Here is a 21,441-nt window from a genome sequence, read left to right on the forward strand (position 1 = left end):
TATAAATATATGCGGTGGCACCTAGAGACAAAACACGTACAAACTCCAAAACACATTTCTAGCATGAACTGAACTTCCAAAGCAGAGATACTAGATCACTTAAATTACACAATTGAAAGCATGTGTGTATTGTTTGTGTATTTATACACAGGCACTCATATATATATTCAAATAATTTAAAAAAAAGTTCATTTACCTGTTATTACCACACACCAAATCCGGTCGTTGGTACTTGCTGGCTTGTGTAGCCACAAGATAACAAAGGCTCAACACTGCGCCCAGCATCCTGGAGCACTTCTGTTGTCTTTTGTACGTGTTTTGAGTTTTTATGTGCTTCTGAGTTTTTATATGCTTCTGAGTTTTTACGTGCTTCGGAGTTTGTACGTGTTTTTACATGTTTTGGAGTTTTTACGTGTTTTGGAGTTTGTACATGTTTTTACGTGTTTTGGAGTTTGTACATGCTTCAGAGTTCGTACGTGATTTGAAGTTTGTATGTGCTTTGTCTCTAGGGGCCACCGTAAATATACTTTTATTTATTCACTCCACATAAAATGTAATAAATAAATCATATAATACAAAAATCAACTATTCACATTTCAAGTTTTAACTATTTAAATTTTCAGCTTTTTCCTTTCACAAATTTAAAGTGAAAAGAACACAAAACACTGCAAACCACAACACAATTAAATATAAATTATAATATGAAAACTAAAAGAACATGCATATTCTCTGTCATATGGACCTGCATGAATAAACTTTCTCAATCCTTTATCATCTGCAACCGAAAATAGTTGTGGATGATTACTATACCTTTCTAATGTTGTTGTCCCTGCCTCTCTTTCTCTCTCTCTGGCTCTGTTCCTGTGCTACTGAGTGTAACTACCGCCCCTCCCCCCTCTGCCCAGCGTAAAGCACAAGGCCCGCGTGCAGAGTGAAGCGGGAAAAAAGTGCGAGAGAGAGGCTGAGAGAAAGAAAAAACAAACAAAAAACCCACGTGACGACTCGCGATAAAAAGTCGGCTCGCGTCGTTCACGTCAAAGAGCCGGCTCTAAGAGCCATTTCGTTCGCGAACGACCCATCACTACACCTCACTGCGATGATTTCGTCGCTGACTTTATTGGTGATACGTTTTCATGCACTGGTTCACTGATAAGTAATTCTTAGCATTTGTTATATTTCACAATCTTTTAACTCGTGTTTTTAAACTCTTGCAGTTACAAAGGATTCAAGTTGCGATAGACAATGGAGCGTATTCATTTTTAAAGGAGAAGATTGTGCAAAATGATAAAAGCAAGTGCTTCAGATAGCTCAACTGCAAGAACGCACCTCAAATTAAGTCCTTACAAATCGGCTCCAAATGACTGAATACTTATAATTCGAGCAATAAAAAATAACAACACCACGGTCTATACCATGCATTTTCATGTTTTATGTTATTGGAGCAAATGCCCTCATGTTTGAGAGCATTTGAATGCTGTGCGTCAGGAGGAGTTGTAGATTGTATTTTATAGAATATTTCTAAACTACTTGGTCGAGTGGGTAATGAGTAGTAAAGGGTACTGAAACATATAACACAATGCCAAAATAAAAGATCTAAAAAAACATTCCTATTTGAAAATATAGGTACACTACAGTTGGTCAAATCAGTCATCTGAGGAAAATTACTTCCATCATGTAGCCCATGTTATTGAATTTTCGTTGGAGGACTGCCTTGCCTATACAAAAAAGAAAAAGGGGTTTCATCGATCCGCAGCGTTCTCACTCTCGTCCCACGGCTGGGCGAGAGGCTGACTGGACGCGTGGAAACCCTTAGCTGATGATAGGATCCGTCATAGCCCTAACATGAATGTGCCATTTTTTGTTTTAAAAGCCGCTCTTTTGGCTGCGATCAGCACTCGCTGTTATGCCAGCAGCGTCCCTTCATTCATCCTGCCGTTCACCGACTGTGCCGGGAGTCGTGGGAAAGACGGCTTCTACCGGGGAGCGATAGACGTCACTGAGTCCGGCACCCGGTGTATGAACTGGACCGAAGTCTCCGGCTTCGACGAACGGTACCCGGGCAAAGGCATAGGCGAGCACAACCACTGTCGCAACCCGGACGGCCGAATCCGACCCTGGTGCTTTTTTAGGAACCACAGAGGCAGAGTAGACTGGGGGTACTGCGACTGTAAACAAGGTAAACACGCAGGCCTAGTAGCAGCAGCTTTATTGTGTTTTATAGGCATTAACAGCCTCGAAATTGTACAACGTGGCTACAAATATTACACCTAGAAGAAGGTGAAATCCCCAGATGAGCAGGATTCAAGACATGCTACAGCAGATAAAAGGCCAACATGAATGGAATGAACATTTTTATAGGGGCTGAGAAGCTGTTGATACATGTGTTTTTACAGTACTGTGCAGCTGAGTCATAGAGCATCCACCCATGGAATCATTAAAGCCTACCATACCTTTGGTTTACCAGGGTGTGAATGTAATTGTTCATATGAAAATATTTGTGTTTTCAGCTCTTCCTTTTTTAAAAATCCATATGCAGCTGTATTACATTACAGTTTTGGTGTCAGTTATTGAACGTTTTAACAATTACATGCCGGTAAGTCAGGTGTTCAGATTCAGTGTGTTTACAATTGCACATGGAAGACAGCCACAGGGTGCTCAGGCACCTATGAATATTTAGGGGCATGAATTTGTGTGAGTGTGCGTTGGCATGGATGTGCACCCAGGCATTCGCTGTAAGCTTCTTACTTTACAATGTAAAGCAATCAGGTTACCCTGATGCATGCTCACACACTGAACGACTATACCTGCAAATAACAAATCTGAAAAACACATTTTGTAATCATCTTATATTTATCTTATTCTTCTTATATCATATTGATCTTATGGGTTATAAATATTTAGGTCATGAATTGCATTGTGGGGCAGCACAGGAAGAACACGTCTCTCCACTTTTGAAGGAACTGGCTGTGCAGATAGATAATATCAAAAGGTGTGACATTTAAAATAAACAATCAGACATATCGTTTGCATTCTTTAATATTTCACTTTTTGACATTACTGTCTTATTTTTTTGTGTGATGTGTGAAACACACATGAAAACATGAAAACATGGCCGGTGATCTATGTGTGTTTTAGAGCTCGCATAGTGTCTCTTTTTCTCTCCTGACTTTGTGCCAGTTTTAGCCCCCCCCCCCCCCCCCCCCCCCCCCCCACTTTAAACTCAGGTGTTCCCCAAAAAGATTCTTTTGCACATTACATACAGTTTTACATCTACTTTTCTCCAACCGTCTTTCCATCTCAGGCTCTGTCCGTCTGCAAGGTGGCCGCTCCAAGCTAGATGGCAGGGTGGAAGTGTACCTTGGGGGAACGTGGGGGTCCATTTGTAGCAACGACTGGGGAGACGAAGATGCTACAGTGGTCTGCAGACAGCTGGGCAAGGGGTGAGAGAGAGCACAAACACGTACACATATGCTTAAATGTGCGGTATTTATTTTATCCCTCCCTCTCACATACGTCTTTAGACAGAGGTGCAGGTTCTGTCACCATCTGCCGTTAAATTCATAACTGCTAACAGAGCTTCATTCAGGCACGCTCCTCTTTTCTGCTCGACGCTTCTTGTTTGACTCTTACATTCCAGCCCTCTATTCCCCAGAGGCACTTAAATACCTCGAGTGTCGTGCCGTTTACGTTGTTTCTCGCATACTCGTCCGTTCTCTGTTTCTGTTTTTCACATGTGCCTCTTACTGTGTCTCGTGGACTTGATTATGAGATGTTGTCATGCTTCTCAAGGGAGCCTGTAGTCAGATTGTATATAACAGCACAGTCCATAGTCAGTTGAGAAACTGTCCTGCTCTCCCTGGAGAACAGAGAAACTCTTTGACTTATTGCACATGCTGTCACTAACACCAGCGCTGGCACACGTTCTGATACGAACACTTGCCCGCGTGTGTTTGTACTCACACAGGAGTCAATGAAAGTCCACAGCAGAAAGGAAGAAGGGCAAATGTCAGGCATATGTCATTTGGAGTGCTTGGTGATGACTTTCACATGCTTAATTATTGAAAGCTGTTGGGTGTAAGGACTACTAACGGCATTGGCCCAGAGCAACAGATTATGCATGTGCAGACAGCTCAAGCTTACTGCTAGCAGGTTAATAAAGCTGCCTGCTTGTAATTTGTAACTCTTGTTATTAAATGAGATTTGGATCAGTGTCAGGTGGCATGATGGTGCTGTGTGGAGCTTGCATGTTTTCCCTGTACCTACTTCCAGGTTATCTGGTTTCCTTTAACATTCAAAAGACATGTTAGGTTAATGACTCCTTCTAAATTGGCCGCAGAGAGGATGTGAGAGTGTAGTAGCCCTGTTATGGACTGTTTCTGGCCAAGTGTGAGTCGGAATAGTCTCCAGTCAACCCATGACCATAATTATGAAAACGGATGGAGGGGTGGATGGGTTAGTGTCAGCTGGAATATTAAAAAGCTTTTCAAATTACTATAACTAACATGTTTCCCTTTTGATGTTCTTCCAGATTTTCAGGTCGCGCTCGAGCAGTTCCTCTGTTCCGTCCAGGCACAGCCAAGCTCCACTGGACGGCAGTCCATTGCCAAGGCAAAGAGCCAGACCTGCTCCAGTGTCCCAAGGCAACCTGGAATGGCGAGGAGTGTTCTCTGGTTGCAGCTGTTACCTGCAACCAGCAGCCAGGTAATTATAGATCTGCCATGGGAGGTTTGTGAGAATAAGTTGAAAGAAATCAAATGATCTTACAAACTACAAATTTCAATAAATATATACTTTAAAAATATACAAATAAAAAAGCAGCATACTGTGTGCTTTTTGCTTGCTCACACTTCAGCAGGTGTGTCCCTTCCCATAAGGCTGGTGGGAGGCCGGTCAAAGTCAGAGGGCAGGGTTGAGGTCCTCCATGCCGGGGAGTGGGGTTCCATCTGCGATGACCAATGGGATGACAGTGACGCAGAGGTGGTGTGTCGACAGCTGGGGCTGAGGTTAAGTCGTATTGACACACACACACACACACACACACACACACACACACACACACACACACACACACACACACACACACACACACACACACGCACGCACAAACACACACAATGATACAAATGTTCATATTCAAATTAGCATAAAGGAAATACACTGCCGGTGTGACAGAAGTGAGAAAAAAATGTGTGGCAGAAAGATACAGAAGGCAGCTGGAGATGAGTTTGTGCGGGTATCCCTCCGTCTTTCTCTCCCTCTGTCTCCAAAAGTATGACAAGTATTCTTTCTATTCAGACACAGAGAAAGAGGAGCAAGCAGTAAAGAACATCTGGGGGTCAGACAGTGAATCAGGCTCATTGTTCCTGCTAGAATTCTAGCACCACAGAGATATGCATATTTAGCAGCGCTATACAGGGAGCAAATACATCGCAATGTTTACATTTGCAGGGATGTGCGTGACAAGCAGTGTCCCGATATTAAAAATGACATATAATGTGCTCACTCTGTAAATCCTCTAAATTAAAGGAGAAAAGGATACGGTATTGTATGCGCTGCATTTTGTACGTCATGTCCAATGAGCACATGTGTTTTGCATTAGTATTACTAGAGCCAAAATGTCTTAGAATTCTGCATCTTTCCTTTTCTTTGTAGTGGCGTTGCAAGGGCATGGGGCCAGGCACATTTTGGCAAGGGTTCAGGCCGCTTGTGGTTGGACGAGGTGCGTTGCACAGGCAATGAGCTCACTCTGGAGCAATGTCCAAAAAGTGCATGGGGAGAACACAACTGTCTGCACTCTGAAGATGCAGGGGTCTCCTGCAATCCTCTTACAGGTAGATCACCAAATAATCATTGTTAGGAGCAAAGACATCAAAGTGGGATACACACAGACATGTTTATATATATAGAAATCAAAGCTTCTCACCTTATACCGGAAACATCAGGAAGTTCCCATGACCCTTAAAGATTTTGCTTTTTGCTTTTGTTGCTCTCTCTTCCCACATTTTTGACGTATCAAGCACAGGTGTAACTGATAACATTAACAACAAGAAGCACTCTGAGAGCGCAAACCTTCACCAAGGCAGCTCAGCCTCTGGATTGTATTTACCTTTACGGGAGTAGAAGAGGTCTGTAGTAAAAACAATTGGCCTGTTTTAGTGCCCTGTGGAAACTCATTTTAATATCCTTGACATAATTTTGATTTTTGTTCCCCCCCCCCCATAAAAAGAAACTTTTTCAGATCCATTGTATATGTATTCCAATTGTTATGTATTTAAAGAATTATAACCTGTTACTGTCAGTTACATGAGAAAGTCATAATAAAATATTGTGATTTTTGTAATCTTACTATATCATTCGCTATATGTGTATATTTTGTCATTACAGCGGCAGTAAGAAACAGTTTTAAAAAGTGCTATATAGCATTATTAACTCTTTGACCTTCATATCTAGTCAGTCTTTTGACCTTGAAGGAGTGGTCAAAGGTCAAATGTGACATGATACTTTAAATTCTTACCAATAAATCCTTAGGCTGACCTTTGGTAAATTACATCTTGGTGCATTTGGTTCAGACAGGATTGACCAGAGCTTTTTTGTTCATTACAACATCAGTAATTACACTCTGAACGTTTACAGTGCAGTTAATAGCTTTGCTGTGCTCCGTTATTTCCTGCAAAACTTAAAAAAACGATAAAAGTAAAATATGTGACTTTTGGAAGAAATCTAGAAGAAATTTATTCACATTCAAAAGGAGATTTCTCTTTCTCTCGACCCGTTTATCCCCAATCACTCTCTCACTTTCTCTCCAGATGGTACTATTAGGTTGGTTGGGGGTGCCGGCAGCCACGAGGGACGTCTAGAAATCTTCTACCGTGGTCAGTGGGGAACGGTGTGTGACGACGGCTGGACAAACTCAAACACGCAAGTGGTGTGCCGACAGCTTGGCTACAGGTAATGTAAAGTATTTCCCACCCGTTCACACACCTTTGTATTTATTCCAAATCATTGCTCATAAATAACTTAAACATGTTTGTTTGATTGCGGATGTGTCTCTGCATGTGCAGGTTCGGAGAGACTCTCTCTCCTGGAGTGCCAGATACTCCAGTTCCACGCTTTGGGGTGGGCTTAGGTCCTATTCTGTTGGATGATGTGAGCTGCACGGGGAAAGAACCTAGTTTATTGCTGTGCAACAGGAGGGAGTGGCTGCACCACGACTGTACACACCAGGAAGATGTTAACATTGCATGCAACCCTGAGCACAATGGAGAGGGTCTTCCAATCAGTAAGAGAATACATTAAAAGGTTATATATGGGAGAGATGCATGGTTTTGTATGTGGTTATGTATACTGCAACTTGTATGTGACTATATATATATGGCACAGTTTTTTTTTGAAGCATAGTGCTAGTTGAAGCTTTAGGCTGGATTATTATAACAACATAGGACATATATTGGGCGTGCAGGCATGCATAATCTCTAAATCTTTCTGGATAATGTTTTAGGAAAAGAGGTTGTTATGCACACATTTACATTCATACTGTTTTTTCAGAAATATAATTCAGGGCTCGTAGTTCATCATAAGAAAGAAGTGTATTTTTACATCCCCTTATGATATTTTAATGCTCTCCAGTTTTACTGATTTTAGTCTATATTAAGACTTTCAGTATTGCTGATCAGTGGATTTTGTTTTTCCCCCTCTCATGTTTGGTTGGCCTTGGCCCAGTAGAGATCGCCTCATTGCATAAATGGGATTCCCCAGGAGTCAATCAAACTGTTGTACTTTCCAAGAAATGAATTTAGTTTCCATTCATCAGCAGAATGTCACTTGTGTGTCAGTCGGACCTATTACAGCTGAAAGATCAACATCAAAGATAATAAATCTGGTCTGTTGGGCATGCACCACGCATTCAAAATTTCCTTAGAATTACACAACAGGCTTTGCTTCATTTCAAATACTGAACAGAAGGTCATTGCCAGTTTTCCATTGTTGCTGTTTACAGAAAAACAAAGTGCAGAAAACACACATAAAGAATTATACTAAATATGGAACTATATTTAGTATAATTCTTTCATTTTACATAAATGTATTTTAAATTGCTGTTACAACAATATTACTTTATATCTGCCAGGCCCACTGATGCCACCATCAGTGGGCCTGGCAGATATAATCTGCATGAGATATTCTGATAGATCCTTTTAGGATTAGTGGGCTAAGCAAATGTAACAAGGGAGACTAATAAATACACAAAATTATTACTCTTAGTAACAAAAATACAAATTATGAAGGACTCTTGTATCCTGGCTTTCCACTTGTAGGCCAACTTTATAATCAGGGAGAAATGGCTGTTTAATTTGGTGGGTTTAGCCAAATGATTAAAACGTCTTTGTAATTTGCCTTTCCTTTCATAAAAACAGATAATGGAAGGGCAAGCTGATCTGAAATCTGTTCCTGACATGTCTGCCGCAACCTGCAGGCAATTAAACCTCATCGTGTGTAGAAAAACAAAGTCAGCCTTTTTCAAGAGACACAGGGAGAGGATGATATAAGCCATGCTAACTCTAGTAAGCACAGCTGTCAGTTGGTTTTTCCAGCCTTAATAACTTGGCATCATGGTAAAGTCATCATGATCAAATGACTCCACTACAGACCCTTTACCTATAAGTCCTGATGGTACAATCACATCTGCCAGGCACCAGTGCACTAGTATGGCCAACCTATCGCATAACACAAGATCTATGTCTATAGCTTCCAGACAGCAATAAAGTTCTGCAAGGGTAAGAGATGCTGGCGGGTAAAGTTTCATACATCTCTGTATGGCTCAGATGTCTCAGGTTTCAGATCATTCTGCAAATGTCGCGTGCACAAGTCTAATAAGTCTAGCCCATGACACAGAAAACACTGTGTTTTTTACATCCTGAGTGAGGGCAGGTTTGAAGTTTGTGTAGAGAGAGCGCATACAAAATGAAATGGCTGCTTAATTTGGTGGGTTTAGATGGCTTACATTGTTTGGCAATAGCCTCAGGGACGCTCTTACCCCACAAAAATGCAACTCAAGAATTCTGTTATTACTGTGGAGCATTTGTATGCGCGTCTGATTACGTGTTTGCGTTTGAGTGTTTACATGTGTGAGCAAAACCCCACTTCATCCCTCGGCATGCCAAAGACAGATCAGGCTGTGTTGTTTTTGGAAAAGGGAAAAAAGTAACTAGCTAGGCAGGATAAACCAGGCACTCAGCCTTTCACTTTAACTCTCTGTTGTGATAGATCATCACATTAAGGCCGTGTCAGAGCAGTAATGTAGCGTGTGTGCATATCTTTACTTTTATTACTCATGCTGAGGGGATATAAATATGGCTCCACATAGTCACATTGAAAAGACCTTCCCTCCTGAACAGAGCTCACTGATGTAAATCATTAAAATCTACACTAAAGCCTTTTATGTTAATGTTGGCACTTGATACAGGTTATGATTAAAACTGGGGTAATCTGAAGAAAATTATATAGGTAATGTTCACTAGTTGATTAAACACAATTCTGTGTGTGTTTGTGTGTGTGTGTGTGTGTTAAGACAGGAAGAACTGTTTGTGTTTCTAAGGATGGACAAACATTTCCTTAATTGCCAACACCAACTAAGATGTAAACATTCCCACAATTAATTCTCCCTCCCCTAAATCTCACCCTTCTAAATGTCCTATGTCCCAAAAGCACAGTCATTAAGAAAATTTTGGTATTTCATTTACTGTAATAGAGCCAGAATCATTTTATACTGAGGTTCCCTGCTTAGGAATGTTTAGACTACGAAGCACAAAAAAATGATATCTCTGAAATGATCTCTTAAAGAAACAAAGAAGGACGCAAAGAAAGAAAATTCCATGAGAAAATCTTTCTTCTTTCGATCTAGGTATGTTGATTCAGTGGCAAAACAAAAAAAATCAGATTTAGCTGAAACTTAGAAAGAATGTAAACTGATCCTGAAAATGTCTACAGACGGGAAAGACATTAGTATACACTTAAATGTGTTTGGTGTGAGTGTGTGCGTTTGTGTGTGCATTTTGGGGCATCTGTATGCTCACAACTATTAGATCAATGTAGAGCTTATACTGATTTGATTAACAGTGTGAGCGAACACTTGAAAGAAAGAACAAGAGAAAGTGTGTGCGTGTGAAAAAATGAGATGAGAGCCAATAAAGATAAAGATAAACAACCACACACACACAACTACACACACACAGACTGTGTTTTCGTGCAAGAACATAGACAGGTGTTCCAGCTACTTTATTTGTAGAGGGCATGTACACACATGCTTCTATTCACTAGACAGATCAGGTTTGTTAGAGGAATGTTTGCTTCTTTGAACATTTCAAGACTCTGGGTGTTAGACATCTTCAATCAACTGAGCCAGCATGTGATCTTCATGCACTGTGTGTGTATGTGTTCTTCAGGTGTACCAGTGAGACTAGTAGGAGGAGAGAGCCCTAGAGAAGGGCGTGTCGAGCTCTATCTGTCCGGTCAGTGGGGGACTGTCTGTGATGATGGATGGACTGATCATGATGCTGAGGTTGTCTGCAGGCAGTTGGGATATAGGTATTTAAGTTGGAATCGGCTAATTTCACACACACACACACACACACACACACACACACACACACACACACACACACACACACACACACACACACACACACACACACACACAGCATTGATTCACTAGCTCATTATGTCCCAACCAATCCTTTGATTGACAGTATGTCAGAAAATAATAAAACTGGTTAAAAAGAAAAAAGTGCAAGCACTTATGGACAGGATCAGCATCACTGAAACAGAGGTACTGTGAAGTGTTTGAGAAAAGCTTAGCTGAAAGTTGTAGAAATGCAATGTGATCTCCTCGTACATTATACTCACTTAAGTGAATCCAGACTGAATCTACTCGGTTTGCAAAATCCATCACCCCATTTCTTCATCTCACAATCCTTACCTGCTTCCATGTTGCCTTCATCACACGTCTGAAATGCTCAAGTTTATTTACAGTTTAAAAAAAAAAAAGCTACAGTGGATTATAAATCATAAAAAATGACTGCGTTTCATTATTTATTAATTTTCTTTCTTTGATTGTAGTTGTTAAGATGTTTTGGTATGAGCTTTTCATGGTGACCTTTCTGTTACCTTTACAAAAATAAACATTCGATTTAAAACACAGGCTAATGATGCAAAAGTCACATTTCAAGTATCGGATATGTTTCCTGGCACTTGTCCAGAGGCCTCCTTTTCATTTTCTTCTGAGACGCCTTTTTGTTTTCAAGAACAATGACAATGAGATGACAAGGGAAAACTTTACTATAACAAACTGTCTTATTTCCTTTCTCATCACTCCTCAGCAAAGATATTCATGAGAAAACACTTGGCCCTCCTTTCCAACTTGAGTGGTTTATAGCCAAAGCAGCTCTTTTTTTTAACTGTTGTTGTACGTTAACCGCGGGTTGCCTCGGAGATACACCAAGCCAGCATGATGTCAGTCTTTAGGCGTTGCTCCAAGCAACTCGGAGGGTCACTTTCTACATACATTGTCTAGGGAGCTATTGAACACACAGATACAACATTAGATGAGTAAGTAAGAGACACAAGGTTCCCAGTGGATAACGAGACCTGTCACCCAACATACTCCAGGGATGCAACATAAGACCTTCTCTTTCTGTTATCTATCAGTCTTAATTAAATTCACAGTTACAGTCTGTACCTACACAAGTTCATCCTACAGGCCAGTGTGTGTTAGTTCTTTGCTAATTTAAGTCAGGGGTGAGATAATGGTGCAAAGTTTTGCTATCCTTTGTCAACCTAGTTTGCGTCACATTCTCAAATGTTAACATCTAAACCAATTTGTTGTCACCGCCTTCACTTACGCACCTAAACAGGTCTATGTAACAACAAATAATGTTCAACTCTTATTTAAAGACATTTGTAAATGGAATTTTGAAAAAAGCCTCATCACTCACGTCAGTCAGTTTGTCTGACTTGTTACAGCTGAAAGATAAACAAAAGACGTCTGTTCTGCATGCGCCGCACATTCAAATTTTCCTTAGAATGTTACACAACAGACTTTGCTCCATGTCAAATACCAACAGAAGGTCATTGTCAGAGTTTTCCATTGTTGCTGCTTGTGCAAAAACAAGTGCAGAGCTCCAGTGCAGTTCCATATTTAGTATAATTCTTTTATTTTACATCAATATATTTTAAATTGCTGTGGCCATAATAGAACTTTATATCTGTCAGGTCCACTGATGGTGGGCACTAACTCTTCTTCGGAACTACCATCAGATCTCCCACGTTATCTAAATATTTTTACTAAGACTTACTTTTTTACTTAATTTGTGCCACAGATCTTTTTTTCCCCTCTGATCATAAAGAACGTGTGTTTCTCAGAATGTGTTACTTTTTGGACAGTTCTGCCTGTTCTTGTGTTTGTTTTCTATAACTGAGAAAGCGATGTAGTGAAATGCGTATACGTCTGTCCTCTCAAGTGGCGTGGCAAAGGCCCGCGTGATGGCATACTTCGGTGAAGGGACGGGGCCCATCCACGTGGACAATGTGAAGTGCACTGGTGAAGAGCTTTCTTTAGCTGATTGTATCAAAGAGGTTCCAGGAACACACAACTGCCGCCACAGCGAGGACGCTGGGGTCATATGCGACTACGGAGCTCCGCAGCCCAGCTACAAAGTGGTGAAAGGTCAGTCAGTTAGTCAGGACCTGGTTTTCACTTTATAACTCTGAAAACAAATAGAGCTTCTATTATTCATCTGGAAACTATACTGTGTTTAGCAAACACGTCCAAAATGTTATACACACCCGAAAACTCAAAAGATATAAATGGCTGAAGAAAGGACCAGCGTAAGAGTTTAAGCAGAAAGTGTGGGACTTCGATGACTGTGTGTATCCAGATGGTAAAATGGAGAGTTTTACAGTATTATTGCTTCATCCTGTCAGTGACACGTCAGGGCAGACGCACAAAATGCTCTCCATTACCTGCACATGTTCTGATGCTACCATTTCTCACATAACCAATGCAGGACTGTATTTTGTCTCGTTTTGCATGTAGTTTTGGACATCACATAGACAAACAGTGAAAGGAATCACTTTATTTATTTATTAATTGAATTCAGGTTCATATTATAGTAGGAAAAGAAGAATTATGCTTCTGACCAGACTAAACATTTAATAAAACCAACACTGGAGCTGAGATGTATGGTTTAGCAATCATCACCCTCCCACAGGCTCTCAAATATACACAACCACTGGTCCCTCTTTTGTCTCTGTCAGATCCTGTGGACTCAATTTGCGGTCTGCGGCTCATACACACTCGCCAGAGGAGAATCATAGGAGGAGAAAACTCTCTGAGGTAAGTTGGCAGGGAGAGCAGGGATTAATACCAGCATGGAAAAATCCTGTCAGAGATCTAGAATAAAGAATAATGGCCACATTTTCAAGCAAACCTTAGATAGAAAACAGCTGATCTGAGGGCTATAGGCAAAGAAAACTGTGTGTGCAGACAAACATCAAGATACATTGTGTGGGGACGCATGTTTTAAAACAAAGCAGGTCCATACACAACACTGTGAAACAGTATTGAGCCACCCCTTATTTCATTTTATTTAACTAAGAAAATGGGAAATCTACCTCTCTTTTTTGGATGTCAGCTGCCTTTTGGTTCTATAATCTATTAAGATGATCCCACCCTTCATTAATGGTGAACTTCCTGCACTTGTCTAGTATTCTTAATTTGTTTAAGAGCACACACCGTGCCAAGATGTGCCACGTTTTCAGCCAATAGTTCTTTGTTTTTTGTAAAAATACAATTTTACCTTTAAGTTATACAAAGTGTGTGTTTATTTGATGTTTCTGTCACAAGCTGCTAGTAAGAAAGTGCCTAAAGATACAATTTAAAGTTCTTTGGCTGTTTTCTTTGTAGGGGTGGCTGGCCATGGCAGGCTGCTATCCGTTTGCGAGGATCTCGAGTAGATGGGAGGTTGGTTTGTGGAGCAACTCTCATTGACACCTGTTGGGTCCTCACTTCGGCACACTGCTTCAAAAGGTCAAAAACACACATCCGCTATTACACAAATACACTGGCTTTTTTCATATCGCACATATTAGACTTTTGAAGTGGAAATGTGGATTGTGCTTACACATATTTTGCTAAGTCTTAAAAGTGTTTTGCATAAAGTAGGATATTTGAATTCATCCCAAAGCAGCTCGACAATGTGTGCGCATGCACAAGACTGATGAAGGGCTGAGAACTGAACATTTGAGCATTATTCAGTGCTGGTTTGGCTGTGGTTATGGTGCAGGTGGCAGGAAGAAAGGCAATTGCTTCAACTCAACTTCATCTGGACTAGAGGCCTCCACATGATGCCACAAACCGAACATCTATCACCTAACGCATACAGTAGAGAAGGCAGTGGAAAAACAAATAGTCCACATTAAATGTTTACACAGTACATGTTGGATTGTCAGGCTTTATTTTACTGATAATATATTTTGGTTGTTACTGGGTTTTAGTTCCAGTGGTGGGGTTTGGTGGGAGAACCACAGCCCCGTAAAGACCCCAGAAGGTCCATGACTATAAATCCAAGTGTTTCCACATTTCAGAGAGGAAGAAGTCTTTCACTAAATCTTTCCCAGTGCCGTTTCCTGAGCCATTTCCAGACCACTTTAGCTGTCAGAGGCTGTATATGCAAGAACTCCTCTCCTCTGTGAAAGTGCTACTTTCAGCTACTTCGAAACGATACACAGGAAGTGCTCCAAATTAACTATACTTTCTTACAGGAGGTAGATTTAGGTAGTAGTGATTACTTGGTGATTAGTTAATCACCAGGGTAAGATTAAACTGACGACTGTTATACTTGCTCAAAAGCTGCATTGTAAGCCTTGTGGAACCTTCGACAGTTATCCTCAAACATAATGCTTTAATTGTTCTTGCGCTGCAAGAGAACGTTTCTCATAGTTTTCGTGTGGCTGCCGTTTTATTGATTCAGAGGGCCAGAGCTACTTAAGAAACAGCCTAAAGGAACTCACCTTTTAACTTGTGAGGTGGGGCTAACATGGAAGACTGATGAATGAGAGCCAAGTTTATCTAATATTAGCATCTCATTATTAGCCTATTCCTTGAACAGTACAGCTTCTTGACGTGTTTTCACTGCAATTTTAAGGCTTATCTGTATTTCATGAAGTCTAAACTGCAGTCACCTGAAGGCACTTTTCATTGTGAAAGTCATCACAGGTGTGAAAGTCTTTTGTGCTGTTTTGTGTTGCGCTCGCTGTTTAACCTTTGCGAGTCTTTGTGCATTTATGGTGTGACCTACAGGCCATAAATGCCCTGCAGGTCTCACCGGTGCCACTGCCACCCAGTTCTGCTATTTAGGACTTCAATAGTGATAGTCAATCAGCTTAATTCCCTGATATCGGTTTTCAATGCCTCAAGCTGTTGGCCTCGGTTATGACAGCTATGAAAAGAAATTTGCTGTATGCGAGCCAGAGGACATAGACCTGTGAAGACTTCCGACTTCACGGTGTCGCCTTTCATCCAGTATACTCCAAAATAGAGTGATACATAAACAAGCACAAAGTTACACACAGCAACAAGCAACGTAATACTATGCGGCCCTTTAGGTCAGAGAAATTAGATGAGCAACTTGGTGTATTCACTTATGTTCGCTCGATTTTGCCTACAAGTACAGATGGCTTAAATATGAAATAAGTGCAGCTGTTCAACCTTTAGTAGCATGACCATGTTGTTTGATTCTCTTAGTATGTTTATGAAAAATGGTCTCATCTTATTGCAGCCAACACATAAACCGATTATTTTCTTGTAGCTGTACAGCTGCAGGTGTGCCAACAATAATATTACACACAGATTTCAGCAGCAGCAGCAATATGTGAAAAATCCATCATAATCTGGAGATTTTGCCTTAAGCGCAGGAAGCCTGGTTGCTCGTGCCACTTCATTTACTTTTTTAATGTAAATAGTCAATGTGAGCTGTATTTGTGACTGTGTGCTTGTGAAGATTTACGTAGTCAAAAGGCTCGTCAGCAGTGTCTCTGCTCTGCCAGGGACCCGGTAGCATTCCCAGGTCAGGCGATCTTTCCGGAAAGACTGCACCATATGTAACGAGACACGGAGACTTGGCTCCTTCTTTAACTCTTCTTCATTTACCCGTTTCTTTGCACTCTGGTGCACCTTTCTATGTCCCTCCCTTTCCATTTCAAAGACACCAGACACCAAAGAATTAATTGAATGTGTGAAAAACGCTGGTATGTCATGCTATGAGTCAGATAATCACAGCTTTGCACAGATGGAGTGACAGATTTGCTGTCACTCTTGTCTTTAGTCATACTCTGTTTGTTTAGACCAGGGGTAGGCAACTCCAGGTCTCGAGTGCTGGTGTCCTGCAGGTTTTAGATCGCACCCTGGGTTAACACACCTGAATCAAATGATTAGTTCATTACCAGGCCTCTGGAAAACTTCAAGAAATGCTGGAGAGTCATTTAGCCCTTTAAATCAGCTGTGATGGATCATGGACACATCTAAAACCTCCAGGACACCGGCACTCGAGGCTTGGAGTTGCCTGCCCCTGGTCTAAACAAACAGAGTATGACTAAAGACAAGAGTGACAGCAAATCTGTCACTCCATCTGTGCAAAGCTGTGATTATGAGATAGATGAGATTTTTGCGTGAATATTTTGTGCTGGATTGTTCCTCCCAACATTTAAACATACTTTTCAGATGTTTTGTGAATGTTGCTGAGAGAATAGCATTGTGTATTTGTACTGAAACCTGAAAGTCAGAGCCAGTCACTTTAGAGGATTGTACAGCTTTGTGAGCTTTGTGCATGCATGCATTTTACGCTCTTTCTACCATAACTCATAAAACTACTGTGTCTATATATAGATATATATATATATATATATATATATATATATATATATATATATATATATATATATATATATATATATATATATATATATATATATATAGATAGATAGATGATATATATATATATATATATATATATATATATATATATATATATATATATATGTGTGTGTGTGTGTGTGTGTGTGTGTGTGTAGATAGATAGGTAGATATACATATACATACATAATATGTATATATACATATATATCTACAATTCTCTGCAGGTATGGAAACAGCACCAAGCAGTATAAAGTTAGAGTGGGAGATTACCACTCCCTCGTCCCTGAGGAATATGAAGAGGAGTATGGTGTCGATCAAATTGTGCTCCATCCAAGCTACCACACCCATAGCAATGATTACGACCTGGCCCTGGTTCAGCTGTCACAGGGGGCAGTGGACAAGATGCCGGGAGAGTGTGTGTCATTCAGCCGTCATGTCCTTCCCGCCTGCCTGCCCATGAGGAAAGAGCGAGTGCTCAAACAAGCCAGCAACTGTCACATTACCGGCTGGGGCGACACAGGTGAGGGTGTGTATGTGTATTTGAGTGTTGAGTGGATAACCTGGGGTGCATAACCTGAAGTCACAAAACATTATGCAACGTTATGCAAAATACCCTTTAATCTTCATTCATAAATCTTTAACGCCACAGGGCCACAGTATTGTAGTGATTCCAAGAGGTCAAATGCACTGCAACTTAAAATAACACCAGCAAATACAAAAACGCTGCAACAGCACACAAAACACAACAGAAGTTGAATAAATCACAATAGTAGAAAAAAAATCTCTTAAACCACAACAGGGTTTTTCTGGGGAGGCGATATCATGATGGACCAGCTGCGGAAGTGACAAAAACCAAATGATGAGATTTTCAGACCAAGTTTGAAACACTCAAAAAAGCGGAGGATTCATCTGTGGGAGATATGAGGGAGGAAAAAGATGGAGGCAATGTGTGTTTTAATCACATGCTTCATTTCATATTGTAGATATGTGTTTGCTGTTAGCTTGCCACTTTTTGAGCTGGTCCATCACGTTATTGTCTCCCTCTCCATTTTGTTTTATGGTTTTGTTATTTATTTCTATAAAACACAACAAAAACCAAGCAAATATTTATTCTATTTGCTTGTGTTTTCTTACATTGCAGTGCTTTTCACCTCTCAAGGCCAACATAGATTTCACAAGAATCTCACATTTGCACGTTTTCAGTTCCATGTTAATTGTTAACTGAAAATAGTTTGTCACAATTACTTCTGCTGTCAAAAAAACGTATTTAAAAACTAACAGAGACCTCCAGATGCCCCTCAGTGTTAAAAAAAACAAACTCTCAGCAGTAAGGCGATAAAGGGAAACAAGTGCACCCAAAGGGTTGTTTCTGTATTCAGTTAAGGGTGATTCTCCAAAGAGCAGAAAAATTCTATTCTCAATTGAATGTGTTTTTAAAGGTCACCTGCAAAGCCAGATGAAGTAAAGACGAGTCCGTCATCAGTGCTGTAAATTGTACTTGTTTGACTTCATTTTCTGTCTCTGTCCATACACCTGACCATATGCGCACATGCACATCTGTTAGTGATTTTTAAATTACACGCTGATGTCATTAATCACAGTGAGTCAAAAGAACACAGGACACGGTCAAGCTAGAACACACACTCCCTAAGATCCGAGCGTGTTTCACACATGGATTCTAAGTAGTGGACTGTACATGTGATAGAACATTGATGTTTGTGGAAAAGAGCGTTTTTATTAGCTTATTTAAGTGAGGCAATGCAGGCTATTCAGAGGGTGTGAGGACACACAGAAAGAAACCACTCACAACTCCAGAGCTCTGAGCTGCAGAGCTCGGGGTGGCTGTAGCTCAGGTGGTAGAGCAGGTTCATCGGAGTATGAATGTGTGTGAATGTCAGTTAGAAAGCACCTAGGAAAAATGTGCTTGTGCGAATGAGTGTGAATGGGTGAAGCGCTTTGAGTGCTCAGAAGAATAGAAAAGCGGTATATAAGAACCAGTCCATTAGTTTGGTTGTTTGTCCCAGCGACACAATTGTAGAAATCCACGGGTTGCTGTGGTCGCAGTTCTTTTTGCTTCAATGCAAAAATGGGTTGCTGCTTGTTGTTTGGCCTTTAGGAGGCTATGTATGCTGTAATAGGTGTAAAAAGGCTGTTTTTTTTTTTTTTTTAAAGAGACGCAGCGTGGGAACCGTGTGGAATAAAGAAAGCCACAAAGCTCGAAACTGACTTGTCTCCCAGTTCCCCTTCATACTGGCCAGTCAAGTTTCAGAAATTTAAACTTGACTGGCAAAAGTGATACTCGTGTGAAACACTGCTTCATAACCACAAGGATTAAAGGCTGTCTGGCACTGTGAGCTAAATGTTTAAAATCAGCATGCTACCATGTGATAATATTACTCAACGGAGTAAACATTTAACAGCTCAACATCATGTTGAGCCATGCTAACTTTATATTTACGTTTTGCACTAACCACATGCAGTCATGTGTTCTAGGTCATGTTTTGTATCTAAGTTGAGGGATAAACAGAAATTCTTGATGATGGCACTAAATGAGAATTCACTGTGAATAATTGTCATAAACACATCGTTTTTGTATGTTTGCCTCACTTTCCTTGAAATCCAATCATGATCGCACACACAATCTACCCAAATTTAATCTCACAACCCACACATCATACAGCATGTAGCAGCTGCTGTCAGTCAGAGTTAAATGCTGGATCTGTGTCTGAGAGCCATGAGATGCTGATGTTGCCGAAGATGCAGAAGAAAGTGCAGTTTTTCCTCCTGCTGCCCATTGAAACCTTGTTCTCTTTCTTTGGAGCATAAATTCAGGCGCACCTTTGAAACCTGCTGTTCTCTGCTCTCTCCTTTTCCAGGCCGTTCATACTCCAAGACCTTGCAGCAGGCTCCTCTGTCTCTGTTTCCACGCCGCCATTGCCAGGAGCATTTTCACACAGCCTTCACAAGCCGCATGCTCTGTGCCGGCAGCATCCACTCAGAAAGGCGTGTGGACAGTTGCCGTGGAGACAGTGGAGGTCCATTGGTGTGTGAGCGCCCAGGAGGGGGTTGGGTTGTTTACGGGGTCACATCCTGGGGTCAGGCCTGCAGGACACAGCAGTCCCCTGGTGTCTACACCAAAGTCTCCGCATTTAGCTCCTGGATACGCAAAGTAATTGGACGCGATGAAAAAAAGAAGTAATAAACTGAAAACAACGGTCTAAATCAAGAGGATTCATTTTCAGCCAGCTACTTGCATAAAAGGATATTTCAGTTATGAATACTTAATGTCATTCTTAATAATCCTGTGAGGTATATCACAATCTGACCTTTAGTGACATAAAGACAATGTTGGACTTTATTGTATTTTGTTTTTTGTCAAGGGAAATTATTCTTTAGCACTTATTTGACTAATTTATCATTTTTATGAGGTTTTCATTTCAAATGGTATATCCTGTAAGCTAAGCATCTCTTTGTTTATGTAGCATCACATGCAGCCCTTGATTATTGTTTTTTAAACTGTTTTCTGTGCTCACTTTCGTTATGAAGTTATATCTTGTAACTTATGTCATGAAATATGCTATTAAAACGTTGAAAAGGGACCACTGTGTTAGAACAAGCATACTGTAAATGTGCATGTACTCATGCTGAAACAGTATGTAATAGCACAATATTGCATACTTGCACTACGAAATCCTTTTTGGTACTTAATGCATGACATCTAGTGCTTCTGTGTTAAGTATTTTAGTCATATTGTCAAAGTGAAATATGATTTTTAACCTCATTTCATTCTTGTTTATGTAACGTTTTTGTGTGATTTCAGGTCTTGGTAATTCTCAGGCTTTTGCAATTGCTATCCAGTCAGTATTTGTCCTTGACTTAGCACTATGTGATGTATGCAGAAAAAGGAAGGGGCGTAAGTCCTTCTGATTTAAAGCACAAGCATTTTTGAAGTGTTGATCTATCACAGTGACTCAAAGGTCTTGGTCAGATAATTGAGGGTTGTCATGCTTCTAACAACAGTGAAAGGAGACAATCTGTTACACTTGAAAAAAGAAAAAAACACCCACTGCCTCCTTATTGTTAAATGATAAATGACCATGTTTTTTGTCTCAACATTTCTGGGTAAGCACAAATTTTGATAAAATTTATATTAAAAAAAAATCTGAGTTTGTGTTTTTAATTTAGATGCCAACATATGTGCAGTGTTCATATTTTATTTTTGAAGTAAAAAAAACCCCCAACGCATTCACTTTTACATTTTATACGACATGTCCTGTCTTTCCACCACATCTCATAGGTCACAGCTGCTGGAACAACAGAGCTCTTTCAGGGTTGTTTTGTTTTTACTGCAAAGTGTCAAAGCAAGCATCCCCTTGTCAGATGATGTGTATGCACACCCAATGGAAAACAATGCCACTGGTATGTCGCAAAGTGTTTGCGGGAACTGTACTCCTGATTTATGAGAAAAGGTGTAC

At 40.5% G+C, this 21,441-nt stretch overlaps 1 protein-coding gene across 2 annotated transcripts; it reads left to right on the forward strand.

Moving 5' to 3' along the window:
* Positions 1-1,584: 1,584 nt before the first annotated feature.
* On the forward strand, positions 1,585-20,565 carry prss12 (serine protease 12). 2 transcript variants are annotated; one of them, XM_085459291.1, is made up of 13 exons: positions 1,585-2,176; positions 3,302-3,440; positions 4,529-4,701; positions 4,853-5,003; positions 5,653-5,831; positions 6,807-6,948; positions 7,062-7,279; positions 10,440-10,581; positions 12,513-12,718; positions 13,309-13,387; positions 13,958-14,080; positions 17,191-17,486; positions 19,843-20,565. In XM_085459291.1, exons 1-13 carry the CDS (start codon positions 1,843-1,845, stop codon positions 20,163-20,165), a joined length of 2,505 nt encoding a protein of 834 aa, XP_085315417.1. In that variant the 5' UTR covers positions 1,585-1,842; the 3' UTR covers positions 20,166-20,565. The 2 variants fall into 2 exon arrangements, with proteins under 2 accessions (XP_085315417.1, XP_085315418.1); XM_085459292.1 differs by having other exon boundaries at positions 4,856-5,003.
* The last annotated feature ends 876 nt before the right edge of the window (positions 20,566-21,441 follow it).

This window comes from Copadichromis virginalis, linkage group LG6 (genome assembly GCF_057382275.1).
Source record: "Copadichromis virginalis isolate Kocher_CV1m ecotype Utaka linkage group LG6, C_Virginalis_male_GT1.1, whole genome shotgun sequence".
In the NCBI taxonomy this organism is placed as follows: domain Eukaryota; kingdom Metazoa; phylum Chordata; class Actinopteri; order Cichliformes; family Cichlidae; genus Copadichromis; species Copadichromis virginalis.